Source organism: Pyxicephalus adspersus, chromosome 7 (genome assembly GCF_032062135.1).
Source record: "Pyxicephalus adspersus chromosome 7, UCB_Pads_2.0, whole genome shotgun sequence".
Taxonomy (NCBI): domain Eukaryota; kingdom Metazoa; phylum Chordata; class Amphibia; order Anura; family Pyxicephalidae; genus Pyxicephalus; species Pyxicephalus adspersus.
The window spans coordinates 5,108,608-5,136,168 of record NC_092864.1 but is presented as its reverse complement, the minus strand read 5'-3'; the positions used below and the strand labels follow the sequence as shown (position 1 = coordinate 5,136,168).

The 27,561-nt window shown below is 43.9% G+C and overlaps 2 protein-coding genes and 1 long non-coding RNA gene across 3 annotated transcripts in view; all 3 read left to right on the top strand.

Moving 5' to 3' along the window:
- The window catches only part of LOC140334911 (serine/threonine-protein kinase NLK2-like), a gene marked incomplete in the record, with an annotated part of 9,903 nt that extends 3,601 nt beyond the window's left edge, over positions 1 to 6,302 (top strand). Inside the window, 8 exon segments of the mRNA XM_072417188.1 lie at positions 450 to 556; positions 803 to 888; positions 1,993 to 2,202; positions 2,427 to 2,528; positions 2,816 to 2,902; positions 3,073 to 3,271; positions 3,360 to 3,453; positions 4,039 to 6,302. Of these exon segments, the coding sequence (XP_072273289.1) occupies positions 450 to 556; positions 803 to 888; positions 1,993 to 2,202; positions 2,427 to 2,528; positions 2,816 to 2,902; positions 3,073 to 3,271; positions 3,360 to 3,453; positions 4,039 to 4,087 (934 nt within the window).
- A 192-nt stretch (positions 6,303 to 6,494) lies between these two features.
- Positions 6,495 to 10,392, top strand: LOC140334913 (uncharacterized). The gene is made up of 2 exons (XR_011921644.1): positions 6,495 to 7,869; positions 8,438 to 10,392. It is a non-coding gene; the product is annotated as an uncharacterized lncRNA (long non-coding RNA).
- A 4,231-nt stretch (positions 10,393 to 14,623) lies between these two features.
- Positions 14,624 to 22,008, top strand: LOC140334909 (uncharacterized). Its single transcript, XM_072417186.1, has 2 exons — positions 14,624 to 14,775; positions 18,423 to 22,008. Exon 2 carries the CDS (start codon positions 18,478 to 18,480, stop codon positions 19,576 to 19,578), a length of 1,101 nt encoding a protein of 366 aa, XP_072273287.1. The 5' UTR covers positions 14,624 to 14,775; positions 18,423 to 18,477; the 3' UTR covers positions 19,579 to 22,008.
- Positions 22,009 to 27,561: the final 5,553 nt, after the last annotated feature.

Genomic DNA, 27,561 nt, shown 5'->3' with positions numbered 1-27,561 from the left:
TCCCAGCAATTGCCGTTCACCTAAATTGGAGAGATTGGGACCGCAGCTGATCCCATGGCTGCTCACCGTCGGTCTGAAACAATCCTTAGTGTATCCATACCTATCCTTGGGGGTTATATTAGGGTCTGCTTCACCATAGTTCTTGGATCTGTTCCTGCTCAACTCTGAGTTTTGGGTGTCCCTGTCTCAGGGGCACAGCAGGCATGCAAAACCAGCAACTGATTGCAAAGACTCCACCCATAGCACCCCTGATGGATGGAAGAGATTGTCGGAGGACTTAACTCTCCGTTGTCTATGAAAGCCTTACATATTATTCCTGGGAAGTTTGGGCTTTCTTTTTAGTTACCCCATAGAACTTTGTGGGAATCCATTATCCGTGTCCTTGCAGTGTCATTTATGCATCGTACGTAAATACATTTATTGTGTTCTTTAGCTTTTGGCCTTTTCAGATATGTGATCACAGAGCTGATGCAGACCGACCTGCACAAGGTGATCGTGTCCCCACAGCCTCTCAGCGCCGACCATATCAAGGTCTTCCTGTACCAGATTCTGCGAGGTAAGCCCTGCAAACTGGAGTGAGCTTTTCTCCTGATTGTAATTATGATGAAATACAGACATGCCCAGGGGGACACTGGTGTGTCCTGATTTCCTGTCTACAGATTGGGTGCCGCATGGGCAGGAAGTGATTGCATTCCAAAAAGTTGTTTTGTGCAGCCAGTCTTGTAATTCAGACAGCAGAGCCAGCTTGGTGACTTTCCTTTTTTCCCATTGAATTGACGATTAACCCTTTTTGTCCCCGCAGGGCTGAAGTACTTACATTCTGCTGGGATCCTGCACAGAGACATCAAGCCAGGAAACTTATTGGTCAACAGCAACTGTGTGCTCAAGGTGCGATTGGACCACCCCCCACCCCTCTTTCTGGGATCAATGAGATATAGAACTGTGCTAAGAATAGATGTAAAATCTTGTGTCTTTTTGTATCTGGGTTCCTGGTTCTGTACGGCTGCTATGCCCATTATGAGGGGCTCCACCATCCCTGTGCCGAGTTCTCGGGTCTGTTCACGTTTTGTGCGCATTATGATTGGCTCCCCCCATCCCATTCTTGGGTCTGTACACCTGCTGTGGCCATTGTAAAGGGTTCTTACCATCCCTGTGCTGAGTACTCGGGTCTGTATGCCTGCTGTGCCCATTATGATTGGCTCCTGCCGTCCCTATGCTGGGTTCCTGGGTCTGTACACCACCTATGTCCATTATGAGTGACGCCCACTATGAGATATTTCTATCATATATATATAAGGGAGAATGTAATGGGGAGGAGCTGAGAACTAAAAAAGGGGGTAGTAACAAAGTCAAGAGCTAATTTTTGCTGGAATCTGGAGCTATTAGAAGCCAAGTGGTGCCCAGTTAAAGACTTAAACCTGAAAGTCTAGAGGGGTATTCTTTGCTCACTTACCTTGCAGTGTTCTCCCCAGCCCCTTTTAGCTGGGCGCACCACCTGGCACTTTTCAGTAAGCACTTGGCTGGTTTTGGGTGGTTACTGAAGAGTTGGGTCACAATACAGGGACTGCCACCCGCCTATAATTTCTACCCACCCGGCATAAAAATATTTCTGGCCTTGAGGCTGTAACAGCCTCCAAGCCTAATATAAATAGGACCTAAAGTCCCTCCTGACTCATCCATATTGGCCCAATACCTGAGAAGCAGTAGTGAAGGTGAGAGAGGGCAAAAATTATATCCATTTTTTAAAAACTATAATTTGCAAATTAAATCAGCCAATCGGAACTGGATGATTATATAAAGCATGTTGGGACATCCAGGGCTCTGCTTTGCATCACTGATGTGCTTTTAGCCATCGACCCACTTACAGATCTTGGAATCAGTACTAGTTTCATTCCAGTCCTTATTACCTAAGATCTTTTGTCGTCACCAGCTTTTACCCATCTTTGTCCCAGTAACTGATTTGCTTCTTTTTATTCTGCTGTTGTGGTGCAGATCTGTGACTTTGGTCTGGCTCGGGTAGAAGAACCGGATGAGTCCCAGCACATGACCCAGGAAGTGGTGACCCAATACTACCGGGCCCCGGAGATCCTCATGGGAAGTCGACATTACCAAAACGCTATTGACATCTGGTCCGTGGGCTGTATCTTTGCTGAGCTGCTGGGAAGAAGGATCCTGTTCCAGGCCCAGAGCCCCATCCAGCAGGTATGTGGGGTGCCGTGACCAGAATTCAGCCTTAATTTACATTAGAATGTCATTTTTACAGTCAATTTGGCCAATCAGGGTTCTCTCCCAACCCACTTCCAGGGAAGTGGAGGGTGACGGTCTTCCTTTTTATACATAGTAATGTCAGTTATTTGGGTGGGCATGGTCCATGTGAACCCGTTACTCTTTTCTGTGTCATGTGACCACCTCCCATCTTTTCCCAGCTGGACCTGATCACAGACCTCCTGGGCACTCCGCCTCTTACTGCCATGCGATCCGCCTGCGAGGGAGCGAGAGCCCACATCCTACGTGGACCCCACAAGCCGGTAATTTATTAGATGGGAACTGTGGTGAATTATGTTGGGAGCATTGCCTATAGCAACCAATCTGGGACCTTTCTATTTCTGTCCTGCTGAATCTGCTTGCTATGGTAATGCTTTTATTATGGTTTGCAGCAGGCTGGAGGGTCTATTGGTTCATTAAAGAAACCAATTGGTAGAATTCAGTTCTTTACATTAATGCCGACACTGGGAGAACAATGTTACTTTAGTGATGTGCTGCTTGTTGGTAACGGGTCCTCTTTAGCTCAATTTTTTTTTCTATCTCTTGTCAGCCGTCTCTGTCTGTCCTTTATATGCTGTCTGGTGAAGCCACCCATGAAGCTGTTCACCTCCTGTGCCGAATGCTGCTGTTTGATCCGGTAAGTTGTCCATGACTTCCAGGGCATCAGCCTGCTCCTCAATACTTCAACCTAGTGGTTTCCAAACTGCGTGCCATGGGTAGGGTAACCATGTAGCTGCTGCTATCCCCCAGCCTCAGAAAGCCATCTTTTTTTTCTGCTTGTCCTAAGATAATGATATCTTCTTGCAGACAAAGAGGATCTCGGCTAAGGATGCCTTGGCCCACCCCTACCTGGAAGAAGGTCGTCTCCGTTACCACACATGTATGTGTCACTGCTGCTACTCCGTGTCGTCTGGCCGAGTCTACACTGCTGATTTTGAGCCCACGGCCACCGACCGATTCGATGACTCATATGAGAAGAGCCTCACTTCCGTCTGGCAGGTCAAAGGTGAGAGGGGCCACTAGCTTCTTCTGCATGGGTTGAAATCAAAGGTTACAGAGCAAAAATTCACATTCAGATTTATTTCCGTCAACAGAGCTGGTTCATCGCTTCATCACAGACCAACAACAGGGAAAACGACCCCCGTTGTGTATTAACCCCCATTCTGCAGCATTCAAGACCTTTATCAGGTAAGACATTTTCCTTGATGCTGATTGTCAGGGCTATATTATGGTAATGCTGATGTATCTTTACCCTTTTAAATGTTTTAGTCTTTACCTTAAAGCTGAAATGCAGGCGGATAGAGGACGAAAAGGCAAAGATGTGTATGTGGATTTAACTTAAAGCTGAACTTCAGATGCAGATTCTAATTTGTGGTTCTTATTAGATGAAGTTCTCTCCTATACTGTGATCATGTAGCCATGTCTTAAAGATTTTATTGTGGTCCCATTCTTGTTGCATAGCCTGGGTTGTCATGCAGACCCCATTACTGTACCCTTTGTCACTCAGGCCCCAAGCTAGACCCCATTACCGTACCCTTTGTCACTCAGGCCCCAAGTTAGACTCTATTACTGTACCCTTTGTTACAAAGGCCCCAAGTTAGACCACATTACTGTACCCTTTGTCACTCAGGCCCCAAGTTAGACCCCATTACCGTACCCTTTTCTAACAAGCTCCAAGTCAGACCCCATTACTGTACCCTGTCACTAAGACTCAGTCAGACCCTATTACTCTATGGCCAGCCCTTCACTTCCTCTTGTGTTTTTCATTGTCAGATCCACGGCATGGCATTCCTCAAAAGTTTCCAAGAAAGAAGAAAGATGAACAGAATTCTCCTGGAGCTCCGAATATTGGGGACAAAGTCTGAGAACCTGCTCCAGCTGTTATCCGTTCACGGCATGAAGTACCCGACTGTCCTTCCACTGCTGTACATGAGATCGTCTCTAATCTGTTCTCTTGCTCTTTCCCTGCCTCCTCCCTTTATTTTTAAGCTCTTCCCATTCCTCTCTGTACTGCTTTGTAATGTTCTAGCTAAGGACTGTTCATCTTATTCTCAGAATCCTGTGTGGTTCCTTACCTCCCCCCATGTCCCAATGGGGGTGGCAGTGATTGGCTGAGGGACGTCATTACGGATAAAGGATGCTGTAAATATTTTCTATACAGAGATTCCTCTGCCTTGTCCAACTACCCCTCCCTATCACTGCCTCACCAGAGCCTCTCCTACCTTAGATCAGCCCCTGATAGCGGGTGCGCTACATTGTAGCGTCCATTGTAGTGTTTGATATACACAGCCAAAACAACACGGTGCACTCCGTACTCTGCCCGTCTAATGCATCACTTCGTATATGTTGTGTTTTAACCTTTTTTTTGTTGTATAAAGTGTCCTCGTGCTTGTTCAGCCGGTGACTAGGATCCAGGCGTATAGAAAGCTGGATGTTGGTGGAGCGCTGCACTATGGAAGTTATTGGTGTTAGAAAAAAGTGACAGCCTGCCTTTTGTGAAATGAGGGCTGGTCTGTGTTTGGACCCTTCTGTCACTCCCCTTATTTTTTTCCCGAATTTCTTCTTTTCCAATAAATCAGCAGTGCCCACAATGCACTCTGTTGTAGTTGCAGTTACAGAGGAGTGATCTTTTCATCATTAGCTAGCGTTAACTTCCTGGTAGTTGGGTCCAAGTGATCATCTAGATGAAAGATGTTGAAAGGATCCTACTAGCTTTCCTTGCACACCAAAACAATGGTGGTTTGGTTGTCGTCTGGGCTGCAGGTTAGCATGGCTTTCTCCCTCGCTGGCAGACTGCCATCTTGTGGTCATTAAGTGATATGCTTTTCAGTTCACTATACCTTGTATTGCTGCTATTCTTATGGACAGTGGGTGATGGGACAATGGGGGATTTAAACCCCATTCATTGCAAACTTTTACACCTCATAAAAGTTCATAGTGACTGCCATCTAGTGGACACTGGTATTGCAGTAGAGCGCACTGCCTCCCTGTAATGCTGCTACTTGAGTAAGTAAAATTCTAAATTTTAAACTCCAAATAGAGTTACCGTCCAGGGCTTAGATGCTGACGTCAATGTTATTAGGGGTCATTGCCCTGGATGTAGTATGCACCCCAGTCATGTGCAGGCCATCAGAAAGGCACAATTGGTATTTGCCTTGGGTATTCCAGCAGCGGGGCTTCTAACCTATGTTAATTAGGTTGTTCATAGCTTATTTTAATGGAGGGTAGAGTGGGGAATGTTAAAGGAGCTTTTCCCAGAGTCCAGTCGTCACATGATTCCATCTACTATCTGTGGCATTTGCATTTTTGCAGCTGCCATCTTGTGGTCACTAGTTGGCATTGCCATGAAGCGCCTCTCACTACAACTATTTTACACGCAGCTGCATAGCTGACAATTTGCGGATGTTGAGCGCTGTTGCAATGCAAGATTTCTTTTTCTCTCTTCCTGCAATATAATGCAGACGTGTGTAGCTGTCTTGTGGACACAGAATGATACCGCAGCAGAAGACTTTATGCTATAAAACAACCCACAAGCTGGGTTCCTAGGCATAGCTGTGTTGCTGCCATCTTGTGGTCACCGGGTAATATTGCAATTGGATGGTACACTGTAATACCCCCCCTGCGCTGCCAGACCTGTCACAGCCTCCAGTTGGGAGCCGGCAGCTTGAAGGGACGCTCCGTCTTGACTGTTTTTCGTTTTTTTTTTCTCTCCCTCTTTTCACCGATTCTTAACTTATAAAGTTGTGTACAGATGTGTATCACGTGTGCTAGGGCGAATGACATATATCACTGTACCTATGGTTTGAAACCCATTCAATAATCTACCTCTTCCATTAAGTGTTTATTTTATTATGATCGTTTTGAGATTTGTTAATATTGTGTTTTTGGTTTTGTTTTGTTTTTTTCTGTTTATTTTTTTTCCTAAATGTGAAAAACCCGAGTCCCTGAAAACTTGAATTTAGCATCTACAGGATTTATTTGGAGACTGTTGGTCGGATCCAGCAGCTAAAATAAACTCAGTCCTGCCTTTTAAACCGGACGTGTCACGTGGTCCTTTTTTATTGAAAAGGGGGCGGGCCTTTGGTCACATGACACCCGACAGAAACAACGGAGGGCCACAAAGCAGAATGCCGGGCGGACGGAAACATCCAGTTATGTAATTTGCTACATTTTGAAATAAATGTTCATTTTAAAAAAAGTTGCTTTTTCAATTTTTGTTTTGGGGGAAGTGGGGGGGGGGTGATAAAAAATGGGCAGCACTGCCGTACCTTTCACTTACCGTGCTCTGCCGGAAATCCTCTTCTCCTAATTACCTGTTGTGGCCGGACAACATTCAGCCATTTGTGGACTGAAATCAGAAGAAATAGTGTCTGCACCCACCAATCTTCTTTTAGTATACTACTCAACCACTCCCCCGTTCCTCATCAGTCTTTACAGTGTGGGCCCTGATTGGTCCTGTAGTCTAGGATAAGATCCAGGAGGGGCTAATTAGTCACGTGACATGAGAAGTGTGCCCGAGACGTGTGATCAGCAGGTGAATTTATTGACCCAATGTGCCTCTTATTTTATAAATTAACACCACTCCACTAATATCCTGTGAGCTGTGGATATAATAACTATGCCTGGGAGTTTCTTTGAGGCCCTTAAAGTTATTTCAAGGGGTCCCCATGTTAAAAAGGTAGAGACTGGTGTAGACATTTAAATTTCCTGATTCTGCTGCAGCTGTTGGCCATCTTGGGTCATGTGACCTCCGTAGTATTCCCCTGGCAGCTACTAAAAAGCCTATGGAGGGGGAGGAGCTAGACTAGCATGGGGCATTACACACTCCCAGAAGAGGTGGGGCTATGACAAGGAGAGGGGGAGGTGCTAGTGAGTTGTCTTCTGGACAAATCAGATTTATTTCAGAAGCATGTTGCAAGTAAAAAAAAAAAAATGTGGAAGTCGATGTTTAAACCACATGGGTAACTGACTATGGCTGCAGTTGCAGGATGAATAAGGCTTTAGTGAGGGGATACACACAAGTTAAGACAATTTCAACTGTTTTCAGAATCCTTGGTAATCCTGCCATGAAGGTCTTTGTTCTGGTCCTTCCTAATATTGAGGGACAACTGTCTCCTAACTGAGCCTACATTGTCATTTGCGCCCCCTGGTGGAGACTTCAAGCAGCAGCCCTGACACACTTTGCTCGGACATGGTCTGCTGTCAGTCCAGGAGTTCAAGGATATCAGCAGCACTAAGATTGTTAAAAAAAAGTTGTTGAGGCATCATTAAGGGTCACCACCACCAATCATGTAAATCATGGTCCTGCAGTGCTAAAGACCCCCCCTTGCAACACCGCAACTGCTAATGTGACTCGCCCACCACTGCAGTTCCATGGCTCTTTCCCCAAATCTCCCGAGCAGAACCAGGTCAATTTACAATGAAGCAACAGGTGCATGGGGACTGGTCCACCCGGGCCCCATGCGTCACACTTCCTCTCGCATTGTTTCGTGTTGATGACGGAAGTTTTTGTTACTCAGAACTTTGTGGTTTCCATGCAATTTCCTCCTCCGCCACAACCTACCCCGAATCTTCACTGGTGCAAAGACAAGGGGACCCGACACGGTATGATAATTATTTTTCATTATTTGTGTATTCTGTACAAATATTTTTTATAGCAATAGGCGAGCTGCACCACGGCATGCGAGCAGTGACCCTGTGTCACCTCCTGAGCTGCACCGCAATAATGAGTGCTCAGAATTGAGCGGACACTGTACAGGCAGTGACACCCGGGGACAGCTCGCTGCAATGTGTCTGTTAGGAGATCACAGAGACGCTGAGCTGTAATAAAAGAGCAATTTATATATAGAGTTTTATTATTTGTATCTTTTATGTGCTTTTTTTGTTTTTTCTCTAACTGGAAAGGGGACGTATATTGGGGAAGTTCAGTTTATTTCATTTAGAAGTCTCTTTATGAAGCAGTGAATCATTCAGCAAACATTCTCTGGTGAATGTGTTTTTATCTTAAAAAGAATGTCGCTTGCAGCATTCTGTGAGCAGAATCCACCAACACCACTCACAGTTGGTTTTATATTACAGCCAGGTGACTAGCATTGTCAGTGTTGGCCCATGTGTTTCTTTATTTGCTGAGTTTATTTCTTTAACATTTCTCATTCTGTGTCCCCTATTCCAGGCTCCATAACCATGGCCGTCGTTCCCACCATCCCTGGGGTCGTACCCACCGCTGCAGACACGCTGTTGCTTCCTCAGCCTTGCAGTCAGTGTATTATTGCCTTGCTATCCCTGGCGTTGTTTACCGCCACCTTCATGATCACCTGCCTCATACTGTCCTTCAAAGTCTCCCGGATGTCCCAGAGGTCCCGGCCCAACAGGGTCATACCGACGGCTCCCTCGGCCATAGAGTTGTGGGCCTCCCCTCCGATCTCCCACAGCCAATCCACGTTACTACTGAGCGAGGAACCTGCCCGGAATCCACTCCTGATTCCAGCCTTTGCCCCGGACTGGGAGGAGATCACCGCCAGGCAGCCACGGGTGACCCTACAAGACCTGGGGGAGTTCTGGTGGCGCAGTAACGCCACAGCCGTGTGAGGCCTGAAGGCTGGGGTCCCTCTCTAGACTATGCAGGGATGGCCGATGTCCTCCACTGGCACCTAAAACTTGGGGGCCAATCACAAGGCTGCCCAGATTACATTTTTGAAACTTTTTGAATTTACTAGGAACGGAACTCTAAGGATCTGTCTGTTCCAGAAAGAGATATTACCTGCGCCTCAATACTGACCCGAACTAGCAGCCTCATTTTCTGAGAATGATTTGTTGTGTATTTCCTGGGTTGTCAGACTTCTCAGTGTAGGGGGAAGTCCCCGCACTCCCATCACATTTTCTTTGGGCCCTCTGCAGTCGTCTAAGGAAGAACTTTTTGATTTCAGGAAGACAACAGAGAATATAAGTCTTCTTTTGGACATACGCTGAGATGCACATGTGTAATCCCATGCGCATTCTTGGTGTAGGAATATTCAACCCAATGGCAGTTTTCCTTTCATGCTTTGGTGGCAGAATGAATAAACCCATTACAGGAACTACAGAAAAAAAGAACTGTCATCCACAGCTTAATTTACATTCTTGATAAGTGAATGAATCAACTTCTGTGCGCATGTGCAGCTCATTATATGTTCTTGAGATGCCCCAGTGAAGGAATAATTGAACTGCTGTGCGCATGCGCAACTTGGTACCTTTTTGATATGCCAAAGTTAAGGAATAAATGGCCTGCCGTACGCATGTGTGACTCAGTATATGTTCTTGAGATGCCCCAGTGAAGGAATAAATGGCCTGCCATACGCATGTGCGACTCAGTGTACATCCTTGATATAACTAAGTGAAGGAATAAATGAACTGTTGTGCGCATGTGTGGCCCAATATTCATTCTTAGCATGCATCAGTGCCATAATAATCAAACAAATACACATGTTCAATTCCCAGCATGCTTTTGCACCAGAATAAATGAGCTAAATTACACATGTGCACATAAATGATTGATATTTTATGCTTATGTGTAGGAATTCCATCGTTCTGGCCAGCCAATGTACATAACCAGAGATCCCAAACATTGAAGAAGATTGGGCTAAGATGGCGCCACCCCTACCGGAGGCAGGGAAGGAGTCTGTTTTAGTTTTACCACAAAATCAAAATCATATTGTAACTTTTTGGGGTTATTAAAGGACCAGAGAATTTTCACTTGTGGCTGGTTTCACTTTCAATAACCAATTGTGTGCAGAGAAAGGAAATTAGGAACTTGCTTGTCATCTGATTGGTCAATAGAAGTTCTACTCCTTTAGTAAATCAGACTCATTGAGCTCTATTTATGAAACATTCCCTAGTGGTAATCTACCGCGTCCATGTGTTTTAATGGCAGTATTTGATTCCCACCAGAGAATGTTTGGGGGAATGTTAGATTCCTTGTTTTATAAATAGCTTTTGAAAAGTTCAGAACTCATCCATTGGGAGTGGGGCGGTTAATAGAATTAAATATCCATGGTACAGTATGAATGTTTGACCTCTGAATTGACACGTGATTCGATTGACACTTTCCTGTGAATCATCTGTTATGTTGAATAAAGTCCATGTACGCCATGTTGAGGTGTCGGTGTCTTTTTTGCTTTTCCTAAACGTTGGTAATTCGGTGTTTAAAGTTTAAAATATTATATTCTCAAATATTTTTTTTCTCGTAGTATTTTTCTTGCATTTCATATAAATTCAGCAATAAAAAAACAGCAATGAGGAACTTGAATGTGTCAGTGAATAGTGAGGATTAGGGTGATGAGAATTATGGGAATGATGAATGGATGCTAAAAGTGGGGAACATGGAAAAGATAGGGATGATGGGATTGATGGAGATTATAGACATTATGTAAATAATGAGAATAAAGATGATGGGGGTGATGAAAATAATGGAACTGATGTGAATGATGGGGATAATAATGTTGAAGAGGGTGACAGCAATGATGGGGGGTGATGAGAATGGTGGGAATAAAGGGTATGTAGATTATGGTAATGATGAGAATGATTGGGGTCACGACTACAATGGGAATGATGGGGTTATAGGGAATGATGGGAGAAGCTGCTGCCTGCATATGATGGTTCAATGATGCACAATGATGGTTCTGTTACATTTTCAAGGTAATATCTGGAATTGCAAAATCAATCCATATCTTCAATGTGGATTTGTTCTTTGGTCTGTACACCTGCTGCATCCAGTATGAGGGACTTCCACTTGCCCTGCACAGAGTTCCCAGGTCTGTGCGTAATATGAGGGACTCCCGCCATCTCTAGCAGGTTTTATATGTATTTTATATTCTGGAAAATGTAAAAATGGGGATGATGGGGATTCTAATGATAATGGGGGTAATGGGAATGATGGGGGTGATGACAATGGTGGGAATGCAGATTATGGGGATAATGGTAAAGATGAGAATGACGGGGATAATGGAAAAAGTTATGGGAGTGATGATAATGATGGGATTGATAAGGTTTATAGGAATAATATACATGATGAAAAGGATGATAATAATGGAAATAATGGGAATGATGGGGATGATAGGAGTGATGGGAATGAAGAATATAGGAATGATAGGGCTAATGAAAACAATGGGAATGATGGCCATGAGAGATGAGAATGATGTAAATGATATGATTGATAAGGATTACAGGAATGATGGGAATAATAGAGGGAAATGATAAAAATGATGGAGATGACAAGAATGAAGAAAATAATGGAAATGATGGATAGGGATAATAAGAATAATGGGAATAATGAAGATGATGGTGAGGATGGAAATGATTGGGGGTGATGAAAATGGTGGAAATGAAGATTTTAGAGATCATGAAAACAATGGGGATGATGGGGGTGATGGGAATATTGGGGGATGATAAGATTGGTGGGGATCATGGAAGTTATGGGAATGAGTAATAATGGGAATATTGAGGATAATAGGAGTAATGGGAATGATGAGGATGATGGGAATAATAGGGGATGATGAAAATGGTGGGGATCATGGAAACAATGGGAATGATGAGGATGATGGCAATGATGGGATTGATGACAATAATGGGAATGATGAGGGTGATGGGAATAATGGGGCATGATAAGAATGGTGGGGATCATGGAAGCGATGGGAATGAGTAAAAATGGGAATGATGAGGGTGAGGAGAATAATGGAGCATGATGACAATGGTGGGGATCATGGAAACAATGGGAATGATGAGGATGATGACAATGATGGGATTGAAGACAATAATGAGAATGGTGAAGATGAGGGTGATGGTAATAATGGGGGATGATGATGAATGGTGGGGAACATGGAAACAATGGGAGTGATGACAATGATAGGATTTATGGGGATTATAAGAATGATGGAAATAATAGAGGGAAATGATGAAAACAATAGGAACGAAAATGATGGGGTTAATGGAAATGATGAGAATAATGAGAATGCTGGGTATAATAAGAATAATGGATATAATGAAGATGTTGGTAATGATGGAAATTATAAAATTGATGGGGATTATAGGAGTGATGGAAATATTAGAGGGAAATGATAAAAAATGGGACTGATGAAGATGAAAAAGATGATGGAAATAATGAAAACCATGGTATTGATGGAAATGATGGAATTGGCAAATCTGGGAATCGCTTTTGTTATCGGTTCCCAATTCTATTAAGTTTTGCCTATTTTTTCCCATTGTGATTTCCCAACATCTTTGCTATTTATACTGTTTGCTGACTTTTTGATGTATTTATAATCCAATTGATTTTGGAAACACCAACTGGCCTGCATTTGCCCATCTTGAGCTGCATTTCTAACTGAATGTTGCAGAAGGTGAATATGGCGGTGGTGCTGGTGGGAAAAGCTATACCAAGCATGTGGCGATTGTAGACTTTAGCTTCCAATGCACAGCAAATAAAGGAACCAGTCACAGGGCTCTATTTATGAATTATACTTCCGGTTGATTCCTCTAAAAGTTCACTGGTGGTGAATTCTATGGTGATATTTTCTACAGGTCTCCTATTAAAACAATGACTCGTCTTTCTCATTATGATCGCACTGAAAGGGATTGATCACAGTGGTGATCAATCGGCTAGATGCATAGGCGCCATTGATCGAATCGATTGTCCGTTGATATACCAAACACCAGGAACAAAAACTAAACTGTAATGGAGGAGTGACGTATCCATGTCACAACTCTTTACTGGGCTTCTTGTCCACATATGATCTTGGACATACATTGGCAGTGGTGGACGTTGCCGACAGTGGGCCCCTGAGAAGCATTAACTTGGACCCCCCATGGGGGTGCCTTGTTACTAAATGGGATACAGGGCCCTTGTGCAGTGGCACACCTTGCACCTACCTATGTCTGCTTTCATCTGTCAATTTTAGTTGGCCATCACACACACGTCAATGGTCAAATGAATTTAGCAGGAACTCATTCGGTGACCATGAATGTTGTATTGGTGCCATCAGTGCAGATTGCTGGCATGGATTGAGGGGCATCGGGCAAACCTTTGGGTACAAAATTGACACAAATGTAAAAAACCATTCTGGATGATGGGGGTTTAATGTGCCTGGAAATGATAATAATGAGGACTTTACATATCACTGAACGCTTCGCCGGTCTATGAATTACAAATCTAAGAATAGCTCCCAGTAGCAGTTCTTGTTTTAGTCATTTTTAGTATTTTAACTTTTATCTCTTTGTCTCTGACTATGATTTTCCACACTCGTTATTTTCCAACAGCGACACCCAAAAATGCCAAATCTGTAGACAGGAAGTGGAAAAGAAATCTACTTCCTGTTCAAGTTGGGTAAAAAGGAGCCGGGCAATAATGTCTGCTTATGGACGAAACCTAAATGCAGATCAATGAGCTAAATGCAATCTGCACCGTCAGACCGCAATACAGAAAACAAGGAGGCACCCCGGAAGGGTGGTCTGGTGGTTTTGGAGATTGATAGTTACGAGAAAAATAAAAGAGGAAGGAAGAACCAAAAAGTTTAATAACAAGTTTATATTTAAAAGATAGCAGTGAGATTTTTTTTTAAATAAGGAGTATATGATGTGAGCTGATTGGACATGTTGGGTCCAATAAAAAGCATGGGATTCTGGGACAAGCTGTTTACATACAAGGGCTATGAGAATTCTTACGACAATCTTAATGAGCTTTGTGTATTTCTTTGGATCTGTGCAGTCATCCTGTGTGACACTTCCTGTATTACAGACCAAACACTGCTGCTCTCTCTTCATGTGAAGGGTGACTGGTCTTGTCGCCACCCACCTTGTAGTTTATCTACAGGCAGCCTGTAGTGGGAGGAGCTTCTGAGCCCCTCCCACTACTCTGCTTTTTGCATACATGCAGCATAATGATTCTGTTCCAGAATTGCTGAAGCAATCCATGTTTACAATATGGAGAGGCTCCCACCTCTTCGGAGATCTCAGGTCTTAATAAGGGACTCCCACCACCTCTGCTAGGTTTTCTATGTATTTTATATTTTGGAGAAGGTAAAAGATGGATGGGAATACTGGAATCTCCCCCAGATTGACAGTTAGAAATGATGGAGCAGATCTTAATAAACTGGTCCCATGTGTCGGACCACCATACCAGGCAGCACCGATATCTCAGACAACATTTCTTTCCATGTCCCAAGCCATTGGTCAGGAGGTCAATGTTGATGAAGGGGTCATTATAATCATAATTATTAATGAATATTTGGGTGCCATATAACAGTAGACTGAAGCTGTCTGTCGATGGGGAGACGTCAGTAAAATATTGCGGTAACTGCAAGAAGGAAATGAGCAAAGATAGGAAGAGAGAGAGAGAGAATGTGTCAACCACCAGTCTGCTCAACTTCTGCAGGAAGTGATGATAAGCAAACCATATTGTGACATTCATCGCGCGGCACAGCCTGGGAACCCGCAGGGTGGAGACAGAAGAACTGGACGGTGTAGAGGAGCAGACTGCAGGTAAGGGGCTCCATGTGCCAATCACCTTTGTTCTTTAGATAAGTTCTATTTTTTTACTGTTTGGGCATGCTTCTCCTTCTTGGGTAACAAGACAGAAATCGTAGACGTATTGGAATTCTGTAGATGTCCAATATCAGTTTTATTCCAGATTTTGGTGGATTCAGAAGCGTGAGTCCCCCAATTACTTCTACCTCTGGGGAGCTCTCTATTAGTTAGATTTGTGTACCCAGGTCTGCTGTGCCCATTATTAGGGGTTCCCAGCATTCGTAAGCTGAGTTCCTGGGGTTTGTACACCTACTGTGCCCATTAGGAAGGGCTCCTGCCATCACCGCTCTAAGTTCTCAAGTCTGTACACCTGTTGTGCCCATTATGAAGGGCTCCCACCATCCCCACTCTAGGTTCCTAAGTCTGTACACCTGTTGTGCCCATTATGAAGGGCTCCCACCATCCCCACTCTAGGTTCCTAAGTCTGTACACCTGTTGTGCCCATTATGAAGGGCTCCCACCATCCCCACTCTAGGTTCCTAAGTCTGTACACCTGTTGTGCCCCTTATGAAGGGCTCCCACCATCCCCACTCTAGGTTCCTAAGTCTGTACACCTGTTGTGCCCATTATGAAGGGCTCCCGCCATCCCCGCTCTAAGTTCCCAAGTCTGTACACCTGTTGTGCTCATTATGAAGGGGTCTCCACCATCCATGCAAGAAGTTTGCCGCTTGGCACATGTGCTGTGCCCATTATGAGGGAAATCATTGTACCGTGGGTCCTGCTCTGCTCATGGGCTCCCCACCAATTTAAAGTCTCAGTGAACAAAGAATTTTGCTTGTTACCAACAGGGATATAAAGGATGCTGTTGATGACTTTCTTACAAGATGAGTCAAAGGACTAAAAATGACTTATTGTAACCAAAGATTGCATGCAGGGGGTGTTTTTCTGAATCCTTACATTGGAATCAGGAGCCCCACTTAGCCATCATCTCTTATGGCGATTGGCGGAATTATGGAGACATTTCCGGGTGGACAACAGATCTGAATTGTGGTGGGGACATCCTATTGTTGAAGTATCCTGCAAGGAGCCCGGGGCTGAATCAGCTACTCCTATACTGAAAATATCAGTTTTGGGTACATTGACCCTGAAATAGGTCTAAAGCCATCGGAAAAGTGGAAGATTTATGGCTTATTTATCAGCAGGCAGAAGCAGGAACATTTTCAGATCTGTAGAACGTTCCTGGAGAGTGAAATCCTCACATGTCTGTTCATGAAAACCACATGTGACAGTATAGCCCAATATTTAGGAGTACATGAAAAGCTCAGTCCATCTTAAAGGGTTATACTGGGTGTGGTGGAAAAAGGTGGGCTGAACCAACCACTGGCTGCCCAAATCTCTTGAAGCCAATTAAGAAGCTCTTCTTCTATACCTTTTTGCCATCCCAGCACACTTACAACATGTGTGGTCTTCTAAAATAATAGAAGTGAGCATTTTTATAGCCTTTTATAATGGGCATAACAGGTCTACAGACCTGGGAACTCAGCACAGGGATGGCAGAAGCCCTTCATATTGGGCAAAGCAGGTCAATGTACCCAAAATTGATATTTTCAGTATGGGAGAAGCATGGCAGGCTGAGTCAGCCCCGGGCTTCATGTGTACAGACCCAGAAACTCAACACAAGGATGGCTGGAGCCCTTCATAATGGGCACAAAAGGTGTACAGACCCGGGAACTCAACACAAAGGTGTCAGGAAACAGGTGTACAGACCCGGGAACTCAACACAAAGGTGTCAGGACCCCTTCATAATGGGCACAACAGGTGTACAGACCTGGGAACTCAGCAATGGGATGGTGCACAAGATTGTAAATCTACCCTAAGCACAGCTTGGTATCCCATCTGGGGTCCTTGGGGGTAAATAAATAGTGGTTCATTTGCACCTTGCTGTTGACCAGTTTCTTGGCTTGTGGTCTCAGGATCAAGAATTAGTTCTCACACAAGTCCTATGCCTATCGGTGGGGACTCTAGGTTTGTTCCTAGTTCTGTTCATATATAGTCACCAATTTCTCTTTTTTTTACAGAAAGGGGAACAATTCAATGAACAAATGCAGAAATGCACCAGTCAGCTCTGCACTGGGTATTGGCCATCGTGCCCCCAGTCCAGTACATTATTTATAAAAATTGGGTTCTTTATAACTGAGTCTGTTCAGGCACAGACAGTAGATTTGTGATTTTATGATTGTGATTTTAGTGGAGACCTTTGATGATTCTTTTCAAATCTCCCAACTCACTAAAAATGATGGCCGAGAGGTGACGTGACCTTTCATGACTTCATTTTGGTGGGTTTAGGGACTTGGATGAAACAGAAAGGGGTCTATTAATAACAATTGATGGGGCATCACCCATTGAATCCAAATATCCCATTGGCTTTGTCAATCAACAGCATTCCCCTTTCCAGAAAATTCATTGGCCAGCAGATGGTGGGCAAATGTCACCAAATCCAATACAGGAAATTGGGGAGGGGAGTCCAGAAAATGTCTTATAATAATGAAAGTTGCACAAGTGCACATTATTAAATTGGGAAAATATTCTTCATTTATCATTGAACAGATTTTGGGTGAATAATGACCAAAAGGTAATCCAGTGTCAATTCTAATATTTTATAAAAATGACCCCTAAATTCCTATTCAACACATTTTTAAAATGTATTTTAAGCTCAGTGCTGAGTCAAGGTCCAATAGAACCCAAGGTAAAATGGACATGTTGTGCTCACCCTCCCCTTTCTTCCCCATGAGCACCCAAGCGGCCACCTCTTCTTCTCCCCATATGACTCATCCCTGATCACGATGCCAAGTCACCACAAAACTCAACCAGGTTGGCACTACACACCCCTATATTTCCTGGAAGCAATGCTGCTGTACGTGATTACCCATTATCAGCTTTACCGGGGGAGACAGTAAGCCATATTCTTTCTAGCTATCTAGATAATGTTCCCCATATTAACACCCCCACATAGTAATATATTCAGCCCTGATAAGCCTCTGGAGCTGCCAAATCCGTTGAAATTAAAAATTCAAGGCCATGACATCCTGAAATTTATGTTCTGCGGTTTATTATTGCACCCCCCATATTCACCCAAACAGTTTCTTTGTAACGGACATTCACATCTTGCAGGAAGTTGCCTAACTTTTGTGGCACAGGGGAGACCTGCAGCTTTCTGATAGGGAGGGAAGATGGAGAAAGAGAATAACAAGGCCTCACCAGCAAATGTTGCTAATTTTTTCCCGGTCTTTACATTATCATTCACGTTATAAATCTTGTCATAAAGACCTAAAGATGTGTGATTGGGCCCTACAGCACAAGTACGACGGCTCCCCCACTCTTCACAACCATGTCTCAATAGGATTCTAGCTTCAGATTAGGAATACAGAATAGATATATTTCAACAGATTACAGTCTAGTTATTGAATTTGCAATTGACACCAAATTAATTTAGAAAAATTGTAACATTTTGGTGAAATTTTAGGATGATGGATATTATAAATTTAGTCAATTATTAGTAATGCAAAATTAGTCTGTAAATGTTCATCGTCAACAGACCACGTTCCTCCTAATTTAAACGTTCCTTGAAAGAATTGGTTGATTTTTGTCTATTTTTGTTTCAGAACCCTCCGTGTGATCAGTCTGGGAAGTGACTGAGGAGAGCTCCTTGGAGAAAGAATGATGGGGCGTTGTCACCTGATCAGTGCACTTCTCCTTCTGCTGGCATCATGTTCAGTTTCCCAAAATTTAACTGAGCTGACAACTACCTACGAGGAGACCAGCCAGCCTTTGGAAACTTTGCAAGAAACATCTACTGACTCACCACCAGTTCAACCTTTGGAGGCTGAGACCCAGGCTTCAAGTGCAGTGCCTAATGTCCCGGAGTCACTGAAAGAATTGTTCAACTCCCCAGAGCCAACAACTGGACCCAATAATGTGGCTTCATCTGCCACTACCATGAACGACATTGAGGTTAAGAAAGATTTGTTCAACACAACTTTAACCAAGGGGTTACATGATCCATCAACAAGGTCTGAAGATGCAACCACAACTGATGAACCAACCAACCAACCAATTTATGGGTCGAGGATTCCTGTAGTGGACCACGGTGTTACCAATCCACCAACTTCCCAAACTGAAACAGTCACTACCGATGATGAAAGACACGACATTGGAAATGTAACGGACATGACTGTTGGAGAAGAGCCAACTTCAAGATTAGGGGATTCTTCCACCACCAAACGTCCTGGCCAAGAGACCAGCAAGGACGTAACTCCTAAAAAAAATGGGACATCCGATCAAAAAAAGGATATAGATATGCGTCGAATGATTTTAATAATCGTCATTATTTGCATTTTAATCCTTCTCTTGGCCACCATGATTTTCTTCCTGCTGCGGAAGAAGAAGAGAAGTGGCTCATTTCGAACCCAAAGCAGAAAAGGCGCTGGACAGAACGTGTGGGCAGGCCAAGTTCCTCAGCTCGGAGAGGGAAGACCAGCTGAAGATCCGGCAATGGTAGAAAATGGAAGAGCTGGCACTGGAATGGCGACTGTGAAGGAGCAAGAGATGACCACCTTTGGGGAGAAGAAGCCGGATTCCATGGTTGAGATGGATGAAGTAAAATCTGAAGAGAAGGCTGAAACCAATGAAGGAGAAAAGCTGGGCAAAGAGGAAGAGAAGACACCATTGATGGAAGATGCTTCTCAGGAACCTTCAGAACCAGAAGAGGAGTTTCCAGGTCCTCCTATGGAACAAGAACTTTTAGGGAATGGAGTCTAAAAAAGCTTCCCTATCGTGGCTGATAACAATTGTTGTAATGCTATGGATGATCAAACCTGAATGGACAGACCCAGATTGGCTGAATTTCTGGAAATTACAAGAAGGTCCAACTTTTGTGACTCAAAACAAGGCCAAAATTAAAGATTTCCATTAAAAGAACATGATAATGATTTCTGGCAACACTAGCTTCCAATATCCCTCCAGTACTCCCCTAATGAAGTCAAACCATTTGAGTTCCCAGATTTGCTCTACTGCCACAAAGTCAATGGCTACTTATAGTAGGTGGGCAGAGCTAGGAGAGATCGGAGAGATTTTACCGTAAGTGATGAGAATCTCTCCAATAGGCACATTTTACAAAATCTCATTAAGTTTAGTAGAGTAAGTAAATGTTAAATATGTTTTTTTTTTTTTTTGCTGTCCCTGCTGAAATTTGAACCCCCGATTTTTTGAGTGTTACAGAAACAGGAAATGAGGGCAAATTTTGCTAATAGGGTCATAGACCTGAACCAGATCCTTTATTACATTAACTTGACCCAAAGCATTCCCAATTATCTGTCTCATCCCCTTAACCAATGTGCATTCTGAAGTTTTTTAATTACCCGGGCAGATTCTGAAGTTTGATCATCCCTAGTTATTGCTGTGTACAAGGACTTGAGTTAGCCATTGATACTTATATCATTCTGCTAAGAACTTTTTGCATCTGAAATGCGATTTTAAAAAATGAGGTATATGGAGCAACCTCCCTCTTGCATGTCCTGGCTGATCAGTTCATCCTACCAATTGTGATAGGTGAGCTTGGCTGTCAATCACTAGGACATAGTGGAGGGGGAGGGCACAGCTTCAACATGTTACAAATGTATCTTATGAGCTTCCCTTGTGACTGGTTAGTGGGGCTGTCAGTCATGTGACATGCTGTAGGGGGCGGGCACAGACCAAATGTTACAATGTATAATTTATATGGAGAATACCCTACCATAGTGAGTGACCCACCTACCATAGGACAGACCATTTAGTGGCGGAACTTGGACTTTTTTGAATGATGCTGGTCACACACCCAACAATCTGATTGTACAATCTCTATTCAATCTTCTTTACATTTACTAGCAACCATACTTTGCAATCACCCCTGATTTGGAGGGATTGCCCCTCTTTAGATCTCACTTGTTTTGGGTGGATATATACACCTCAATACAGCCTGTATTATGTAACTATTATAGGAAATTTGCAATGAACCTTGATCCGGCCTTATTCTATTCTATTCTATTCTATTTTAAACAATGAATGTAAAGGAAAAGTAACTGTAAACGATCGAGACACTTTCCTGCAGGTGGTCAGATCACATTTATTGATCTTTCCGCCATCACACCATTCAGCCATCACCAGCTAAATATAACCTTTACGTTGGCCAGACGCATTGCAGACAGATTTTACAATCTCCTCCAGATCCTCCCAAACTATAAGATATGCGGGCCATCCATAATGCCGAACACTGAGCAAATATGTAAAAACCAATATGGACCCCAGCCAGCTCACAATGCACTACTCATCTCTTCTTTGATGATTTTGCTTGCAGTACATATATTTCACCACTAGATGTCCTCAGTTTGATGAGTTTTCGGAGGGAAACACATGGATTCTGAGTGTCATGTGACCAACCAAAAGGCATTTAAAAATATATACCGGTAAATCGTGAGAGATAGATACTGGTGCATGGAGTTGATAAATTTTGTTGGAGAGTCTAAAGTTGGGCTTTCTCACTCCTTTCACTTTGTACCCAGCCCTTTATGGTTGTTGATATATTTGATGGAGATTGTACAATCAGATTGTGATGTGTGTAGTCAGTTTACTCTGGCTCCGCTTTTTTAAACAAGCCCATACACCCCCCCCCACTATATGGACATTATTGTGTAGAGCTATAAATATCAGTGACTGTACAATATTTCTGATCTTTGTATTTCTCCACCTGTATTCTCACTCCATATATCCTGCTATACCTAATTTATATTGAAGAGATCAATAGTTCATCTGTAAGAATTCTGTACTTCGATCTTTGTATAAAAGCTTACTGATGGCGTGCCAAGGGCAGCTTAACCAAATATCCAATCAGAAATCATCTTATAAGACTGATTGGCCAATGAAGGTGACATATAATGATGGTAGATTAAAGTTTACCTGTAGCCAGATGCTTCAGTGGTTGGAACCTGTACCAGGAAGTGAGAGGAAGTCTAACCAAGGTGTTCCCATTGGAAGAATTCCCTTAACTTCCTGGTATGAGGACATAACAGGAAGAGGAATTTTCCCCTCTGGCTATGGATACATTTGGGGTAAATACACATGATGGAAGAATCAGCAGCTCTGTATTGTATTTGTTGTTTGCCGTTAGAAATAGATTTTCTGTAATATAAACCTAATAAACTCAAAAAATATTCAGATTGACATCTCTGGGGTCCTCATTGCTCCTTTTGATTGTATATTATTTATAGGTTATGGAGTGGCTTCGTCAAAATTTTTCCTGTTTTTGATAGAAGGTGGATGAGTTAGAAGCTCTGTCGGGTTATATACTCTATGCATGGCCCTGCCCATTATTAGCTGGAAATGAGCTTTAAATCCTGTGATGGTGTCTGGGGTGTTGGGAAGTCCCAGTGGTTGGGCCCCTGGGTCTACACTACTGTTTGTACCACTATGGGGAAAAGAAGGAAGCGGGTTTGTTTTTTTTATTTTCATCTCTTTACATTTCATTTCAAAATGACAAAATACAAATTAATAATAAAATGTCAGATTCATTTTTTTTCACTGCAGCTCTCCCTCCAACCTGCAGGTGGCAGCAGATACATAGCACTGTGCCAGACTTACCTCTAGGGGGAGACAGAAATCATCTGTGAACACACAACATACATATTTTGATCTGTTTTTTTTTGGTATGTCTGACATCACGTCTCACTGTTTATTAATATTAGCAGCAAATTATTTTTATGGCTCTATTGCAAAGTGTATACCAGTGATACCATTTACTGTTGCAGGCTGACAACGCTAAGCCATTGCATTGCAGTTAGCAGCAACGATGTAAGCCTGTTGTATGAGCTCCATCAGCTGACCATTGGCTGCCTGTAGGGTTTATCATGTAGGTCATTGAGCTGATGGAACTCACATATGACCCGTTGACTACGCTGCTTCTCATTGTGAGGCCGGGCTTAGCGTTGTCAGCTTGGTAAAGTGAGGAAGGGAAGTGAGAACCTTTAGGACGGCAATAAAAAACTGAGACAGAATTATTTTAAAGTTGCAATTCCCCCTTCAGTGGCTTCAGTTAGTATGACATCACATTGCACTCTGATAACGACAATGAAAATGATGATGACAATGAGGAAGATAATGAGGATGATGATGACAATGGTGATGATGGGGAGGAGGATGATAATGAGGATGGGGGATTATGATGACAATGATGAGAATGATGGGGAGGAGGATGATGATTATGATGAGGAAGATGGGGAGGAGGATGAGGATGATGGGAAGAATGATAATGGGGAGGATGATGATAATGAGGAGGAGGATGATGATGACAAGGATGAGAATGATGAGGATGATGGGAGGGAAGATGATGATGATGGGAAGAATAGGATGATGATGATGGGAAGAATGATGATGGGGAGGATGATGATAATGAGGAGGAGGATGATGATGACAAGGATGAGGATGATGAGGATGATGGGAGGGAGGATGATGATGATGATGGGCAAGATGCTGACGATGATGAGTAAGAGGGGGAGGATGAGGATGATGGGTGGGATGATGTTGACAATGATGGGGAGGATGAAGATTATGATGAGGAGGATGGGGAGGAGGGTGAAGATGATGGGGAGGATGATGCAAATGATGGGGAGGATGATGATGGCGATGATGAGGATGATTGGGAGGATGGTGATAACGATGATGATGATGATGATGAGGAGGAGGCGAATGAGGATGAGGATGATGAGAAATGTTTCAGGTTTCCATACACCACAATTCTTAGGATTAGGATTGTGTCTGACCCCCTAATTTTATTCCTGAGGACTGAGGATGGAAATGACCCCAGAATATAAAGACTTCAGAGCCCCCAAATGTTCATTTCGTATCTCTCAGTTGGTTTTCCTGCAGCGTCCTTGTGACAACGAGGAGCAGATTTGTGGATTTTATTTCCTCATCAGACATGAGGAGGAGGAAACTTCTCAATATGAGAAATCAGCCAGCAGACATCACTGGGTGGGCATCCGGGGCCGCTCACTGCCGCCAGCTATCAAATCTGCAGACGCCGCTTCCTAAAGATCCCGGGACAAAGTGCTACCTGCATGGAGCCGTGCGGGATCACTCGATCCCCCTGCAGATCTGGACCTGACGTGTGCTGGCAGCCACACACATTACAATTTGGCTGTACAATCTTCATGCAATCCCCAACAACTCTGCAGTGAAGGAGATCCCTATCCCCCACATGTCTGTGTAAGCTCTTCTGGTCAGGGTCCTCTCCTCCTCCTGTGTCTGTATCTGTCTGTCATTTGCAACCCCTATCTAATGTACAGCGCTGCGTAATATGTTGGCGCTATAAAAATCCTGGTAAATAAATTGTATCCAATCAGGCGGCCTGTCCCATTCTACAATCAGATTGTCTACAGCTTTCCCTGCTGCACCCTTACCCATTTACATCGTTTTTAGCTAATTGAGCACTACAGCGCCCCCCCTCCTGCTTATGATAGGAAGCTCAGGGGGGGGGGGGGGGGTTGTTCTGAAGCTCAGAGGGGGAGGTGTTCTGTGATTTCACCCTAGGGTGACAACACTGCTCATAGATACAGAATGGTGGTGAGTTTTGTCACTCCAAAATCTCCTTTTATTCCTGGCTGCTGCAAGGTGAGTGTGCTGCCTACTTACCCACCAAGCTGTAATAAGGGTCCCTTTCCAGGTCTGTACCCCTGGTGTGCCCATTATGAGGGGTTCCCCTTTAAAATATAATGGGTGGAGCCAGGACACAGTGGTGGGCGGCTCCAGGTAGGCAGAGGTCATACAAGAAGTTGGGTCTGACTCCACCCACCGGGCTCCTCTTACAACTTTATTATCCCCATTGGGTGCACAGCAGAAAGGGAGGGTGATGGTTGTTGGAGTCAGGACACGGGTGACAACTTTCCAGGAAACAGAAAAGCTGCAAAGTAAGTTTCACTGGCAGATGTGGATCAATAAACAGGTGAGACCGGAAAAACCACATTCATCACTCTGCATGGAACAATCTACTGACATCGATCTGTGTTTGTGTCACCTACATAGAAGAGATGACGGAGCAGCTGGGACGTGGATGGGGACAAGCATGCAGCCAGTGTGGTCACTACCCATCAAAAATATCAAAAAATTTGAATCTTCAATAAAATAAGCCTTGCTGATCCTGCCATGTTCAGTCACTTCCTGTTACGAGGTGACAACTGTCTCCTAATTGTGTTCCTCCAGGCCATACTGGACCTTTTGGGAGACACAAGCGTAGTCATTACCAGTCATCAGGAAGCAAGATCTTCTGATCTGCATTTTTCCCTTGATCCTGCCAGAAACATTCTTCCTGTCCTAGGGTGACAACACTCACTGTGCTATATCCATGAAGTAATGGCGGTGTCACCCTAGCACAGGACTACAGACCTCCTGTTCATTTCTCCATAAGAGTAAAGATTTCTGTAATTCACAGAGATAGCACAGGAAGTTACCAGCTGATTGGTGTTCAGGCAGGATCAACAGATTTCTTGCACAGAATACATAGATAAAACAAAACTCTACACCTAATGGGATCAATAGGAGACGTCCATTGCAAACACATCGAGATAAAATATCAGACAGCTAGGGAGTGCATTGTGGTCGGTGTGTCAGCTGACTCATAGACTTACATTGTGGGGGGAGCAGTAAAGCGCAGCCATGGTGTTGCACTGCAGAGAAGGAAGCAGAACCTGCGTGTGTAATGAACAAATATGGCCGCCATATGGCCGCCTCCATACTTTCAGCTTAACATAGTAATATTGGGATGTTAAAGGTAAAATATAAAAACAATAAAGTTTTGATTTTCAAAAAATAGCGGTAGAGTTGCAGTCATGTGACCATTGGTGTCATTTATTCAATTGGGCATGGGGCAGACTTTAGGGTTCACCACACATCCTGATGCTGACACTGTCCTATAACTGCTTTCTAGTACATTAGGCATGGGTGGTATCATAACCCCACCCCCGAGCACCAGGGGGCGTGTCCATGACTGCCTGGACTCCCAGAGTGGACAGCTCTGGACGTCATACAAACAGAAATTAGGAGAAAGTGAAGATCCATAAAGAATTAAGCCGGAGAGCTGTTTGTGGAGTTTTATGACCTAATGGGTCACATAGAGAGATGGTAATGAGATGCAGAAAATATGACATTTATGCAAATGTCATGCAAATTGAATAGGCTTAAAGCTGAGACCATACAACTCTACAAGTCAGTCCAATTTGCATATATTTTGCATCTGATGCATTTTCTGCATCCGATTACCAGGCATGATTATTAAACAGTGTTTATATATCACCAACATGTTACGCAGCGCTGTACAATAAATAGGCAGACAGATACAGACAGTGGCCCAGGAGGAGGAGAGGACCCTGCCCCGAAGAGCTTACAATCTAAAAGGTGATTGATATCCAGTGGTCCCATTGTTGGAGATTCAGTGACACATGTAATTTGAATCTCCTTCGCCTTCTTCTTTTCATTGTTCCATGGTGACCGGGAACACCAGAGAATCCACCACCAACGCCCAGCAACGCGCCGCCATCTTCAAGCTGGAAAGAATGTCAGACGTGCAACCCAACCCCCCCACCTGCAGGTATCCATGATGAGTCACGCCACTAATACTCACATTCCACACCTGGCCCCCGAGGGCCCTGACACCACAATACGGGCTGAGGGCCGATCCCTAGAGAATGAAGAGAAAGCCGATAGTTATTGGGATGTGAATCTGTATGAAAATGTGAATCTCTATTAGATCTGTTCTATACATTATATTGGTATTTCTCCTTTAAGAAAGTGTTGGGTGGGAGGGACCTACCTACAGTCCTATGGTAGGTGGGTGACTCGGTCATCAGCTATTCTACCCTTAGGTGTAAGATTAGGGGGCAATTGGCACAAATGGTCACATGATTTTATGACCTTAAAAAAGGTTTATTATTGGTCAACACATTGGGATCAGAGCGCTTCATCACCTGGTAAAGGAAATTCCTGGAACTATCAGAATAAGGTGGGAATCCCCTTGGTGTTGATTAGTCAGGAATACAAGGTAAAGGGGCCATAAAGAAAACTATTAAATTCCATCAAAGAAGTACAGGCCAAACACAGAGTTAGTGCCAGAGTGTTACCAAATGTTACCCAAATTGACAGGGCTCCTTTAAAGTTCACACCTCAACCCTTGTGCCCCCACCTTCTGGGTATGGAGGAACATGTGACCTACCGGCAGGAAAACTGCCACTGGAGGAGGGCCTGGCATTGCCCTGTGTAAGCTCCACCATTGCCCTGTGTAAGCTCCGCCATTGCCTTGTGTAAGCTCCACAATTGCCCTGTATAAGCTCTGCTATTGCCCTATGTAAGCTCCGCCATTGCCCTGTGTAAGCTCTGGCATTGCCCTGTGTAAGCTCCGCCATTGCTCTTTGTAAGCTCTGCCATTGCTCTTTGTAAGCTCCGCCATTGCTCTTTGTAAGCTCCGCCATTGCTCTTTGTAAGCTCCGCCATTGCCCTGTGTGAGCTCTGCCATTGCCCTGTGTGAGCTCCCCCATTGCCCTGTGTAAGCTCCCCCATTGCCCTGTGTAAGCTCCACCATTGCCCTGTGTAAGCTCCGCCATTGAACTGTGTAAGCTCCGCCATTGAACTGTGTAAGCTCCGCCATTGCCCTGTGTAAGCTCTGCCATTGCCCTGTGTAAGCTCCGCCATTGCCCTGTGTAAGCTCCGCCATTGCCCTGTGTA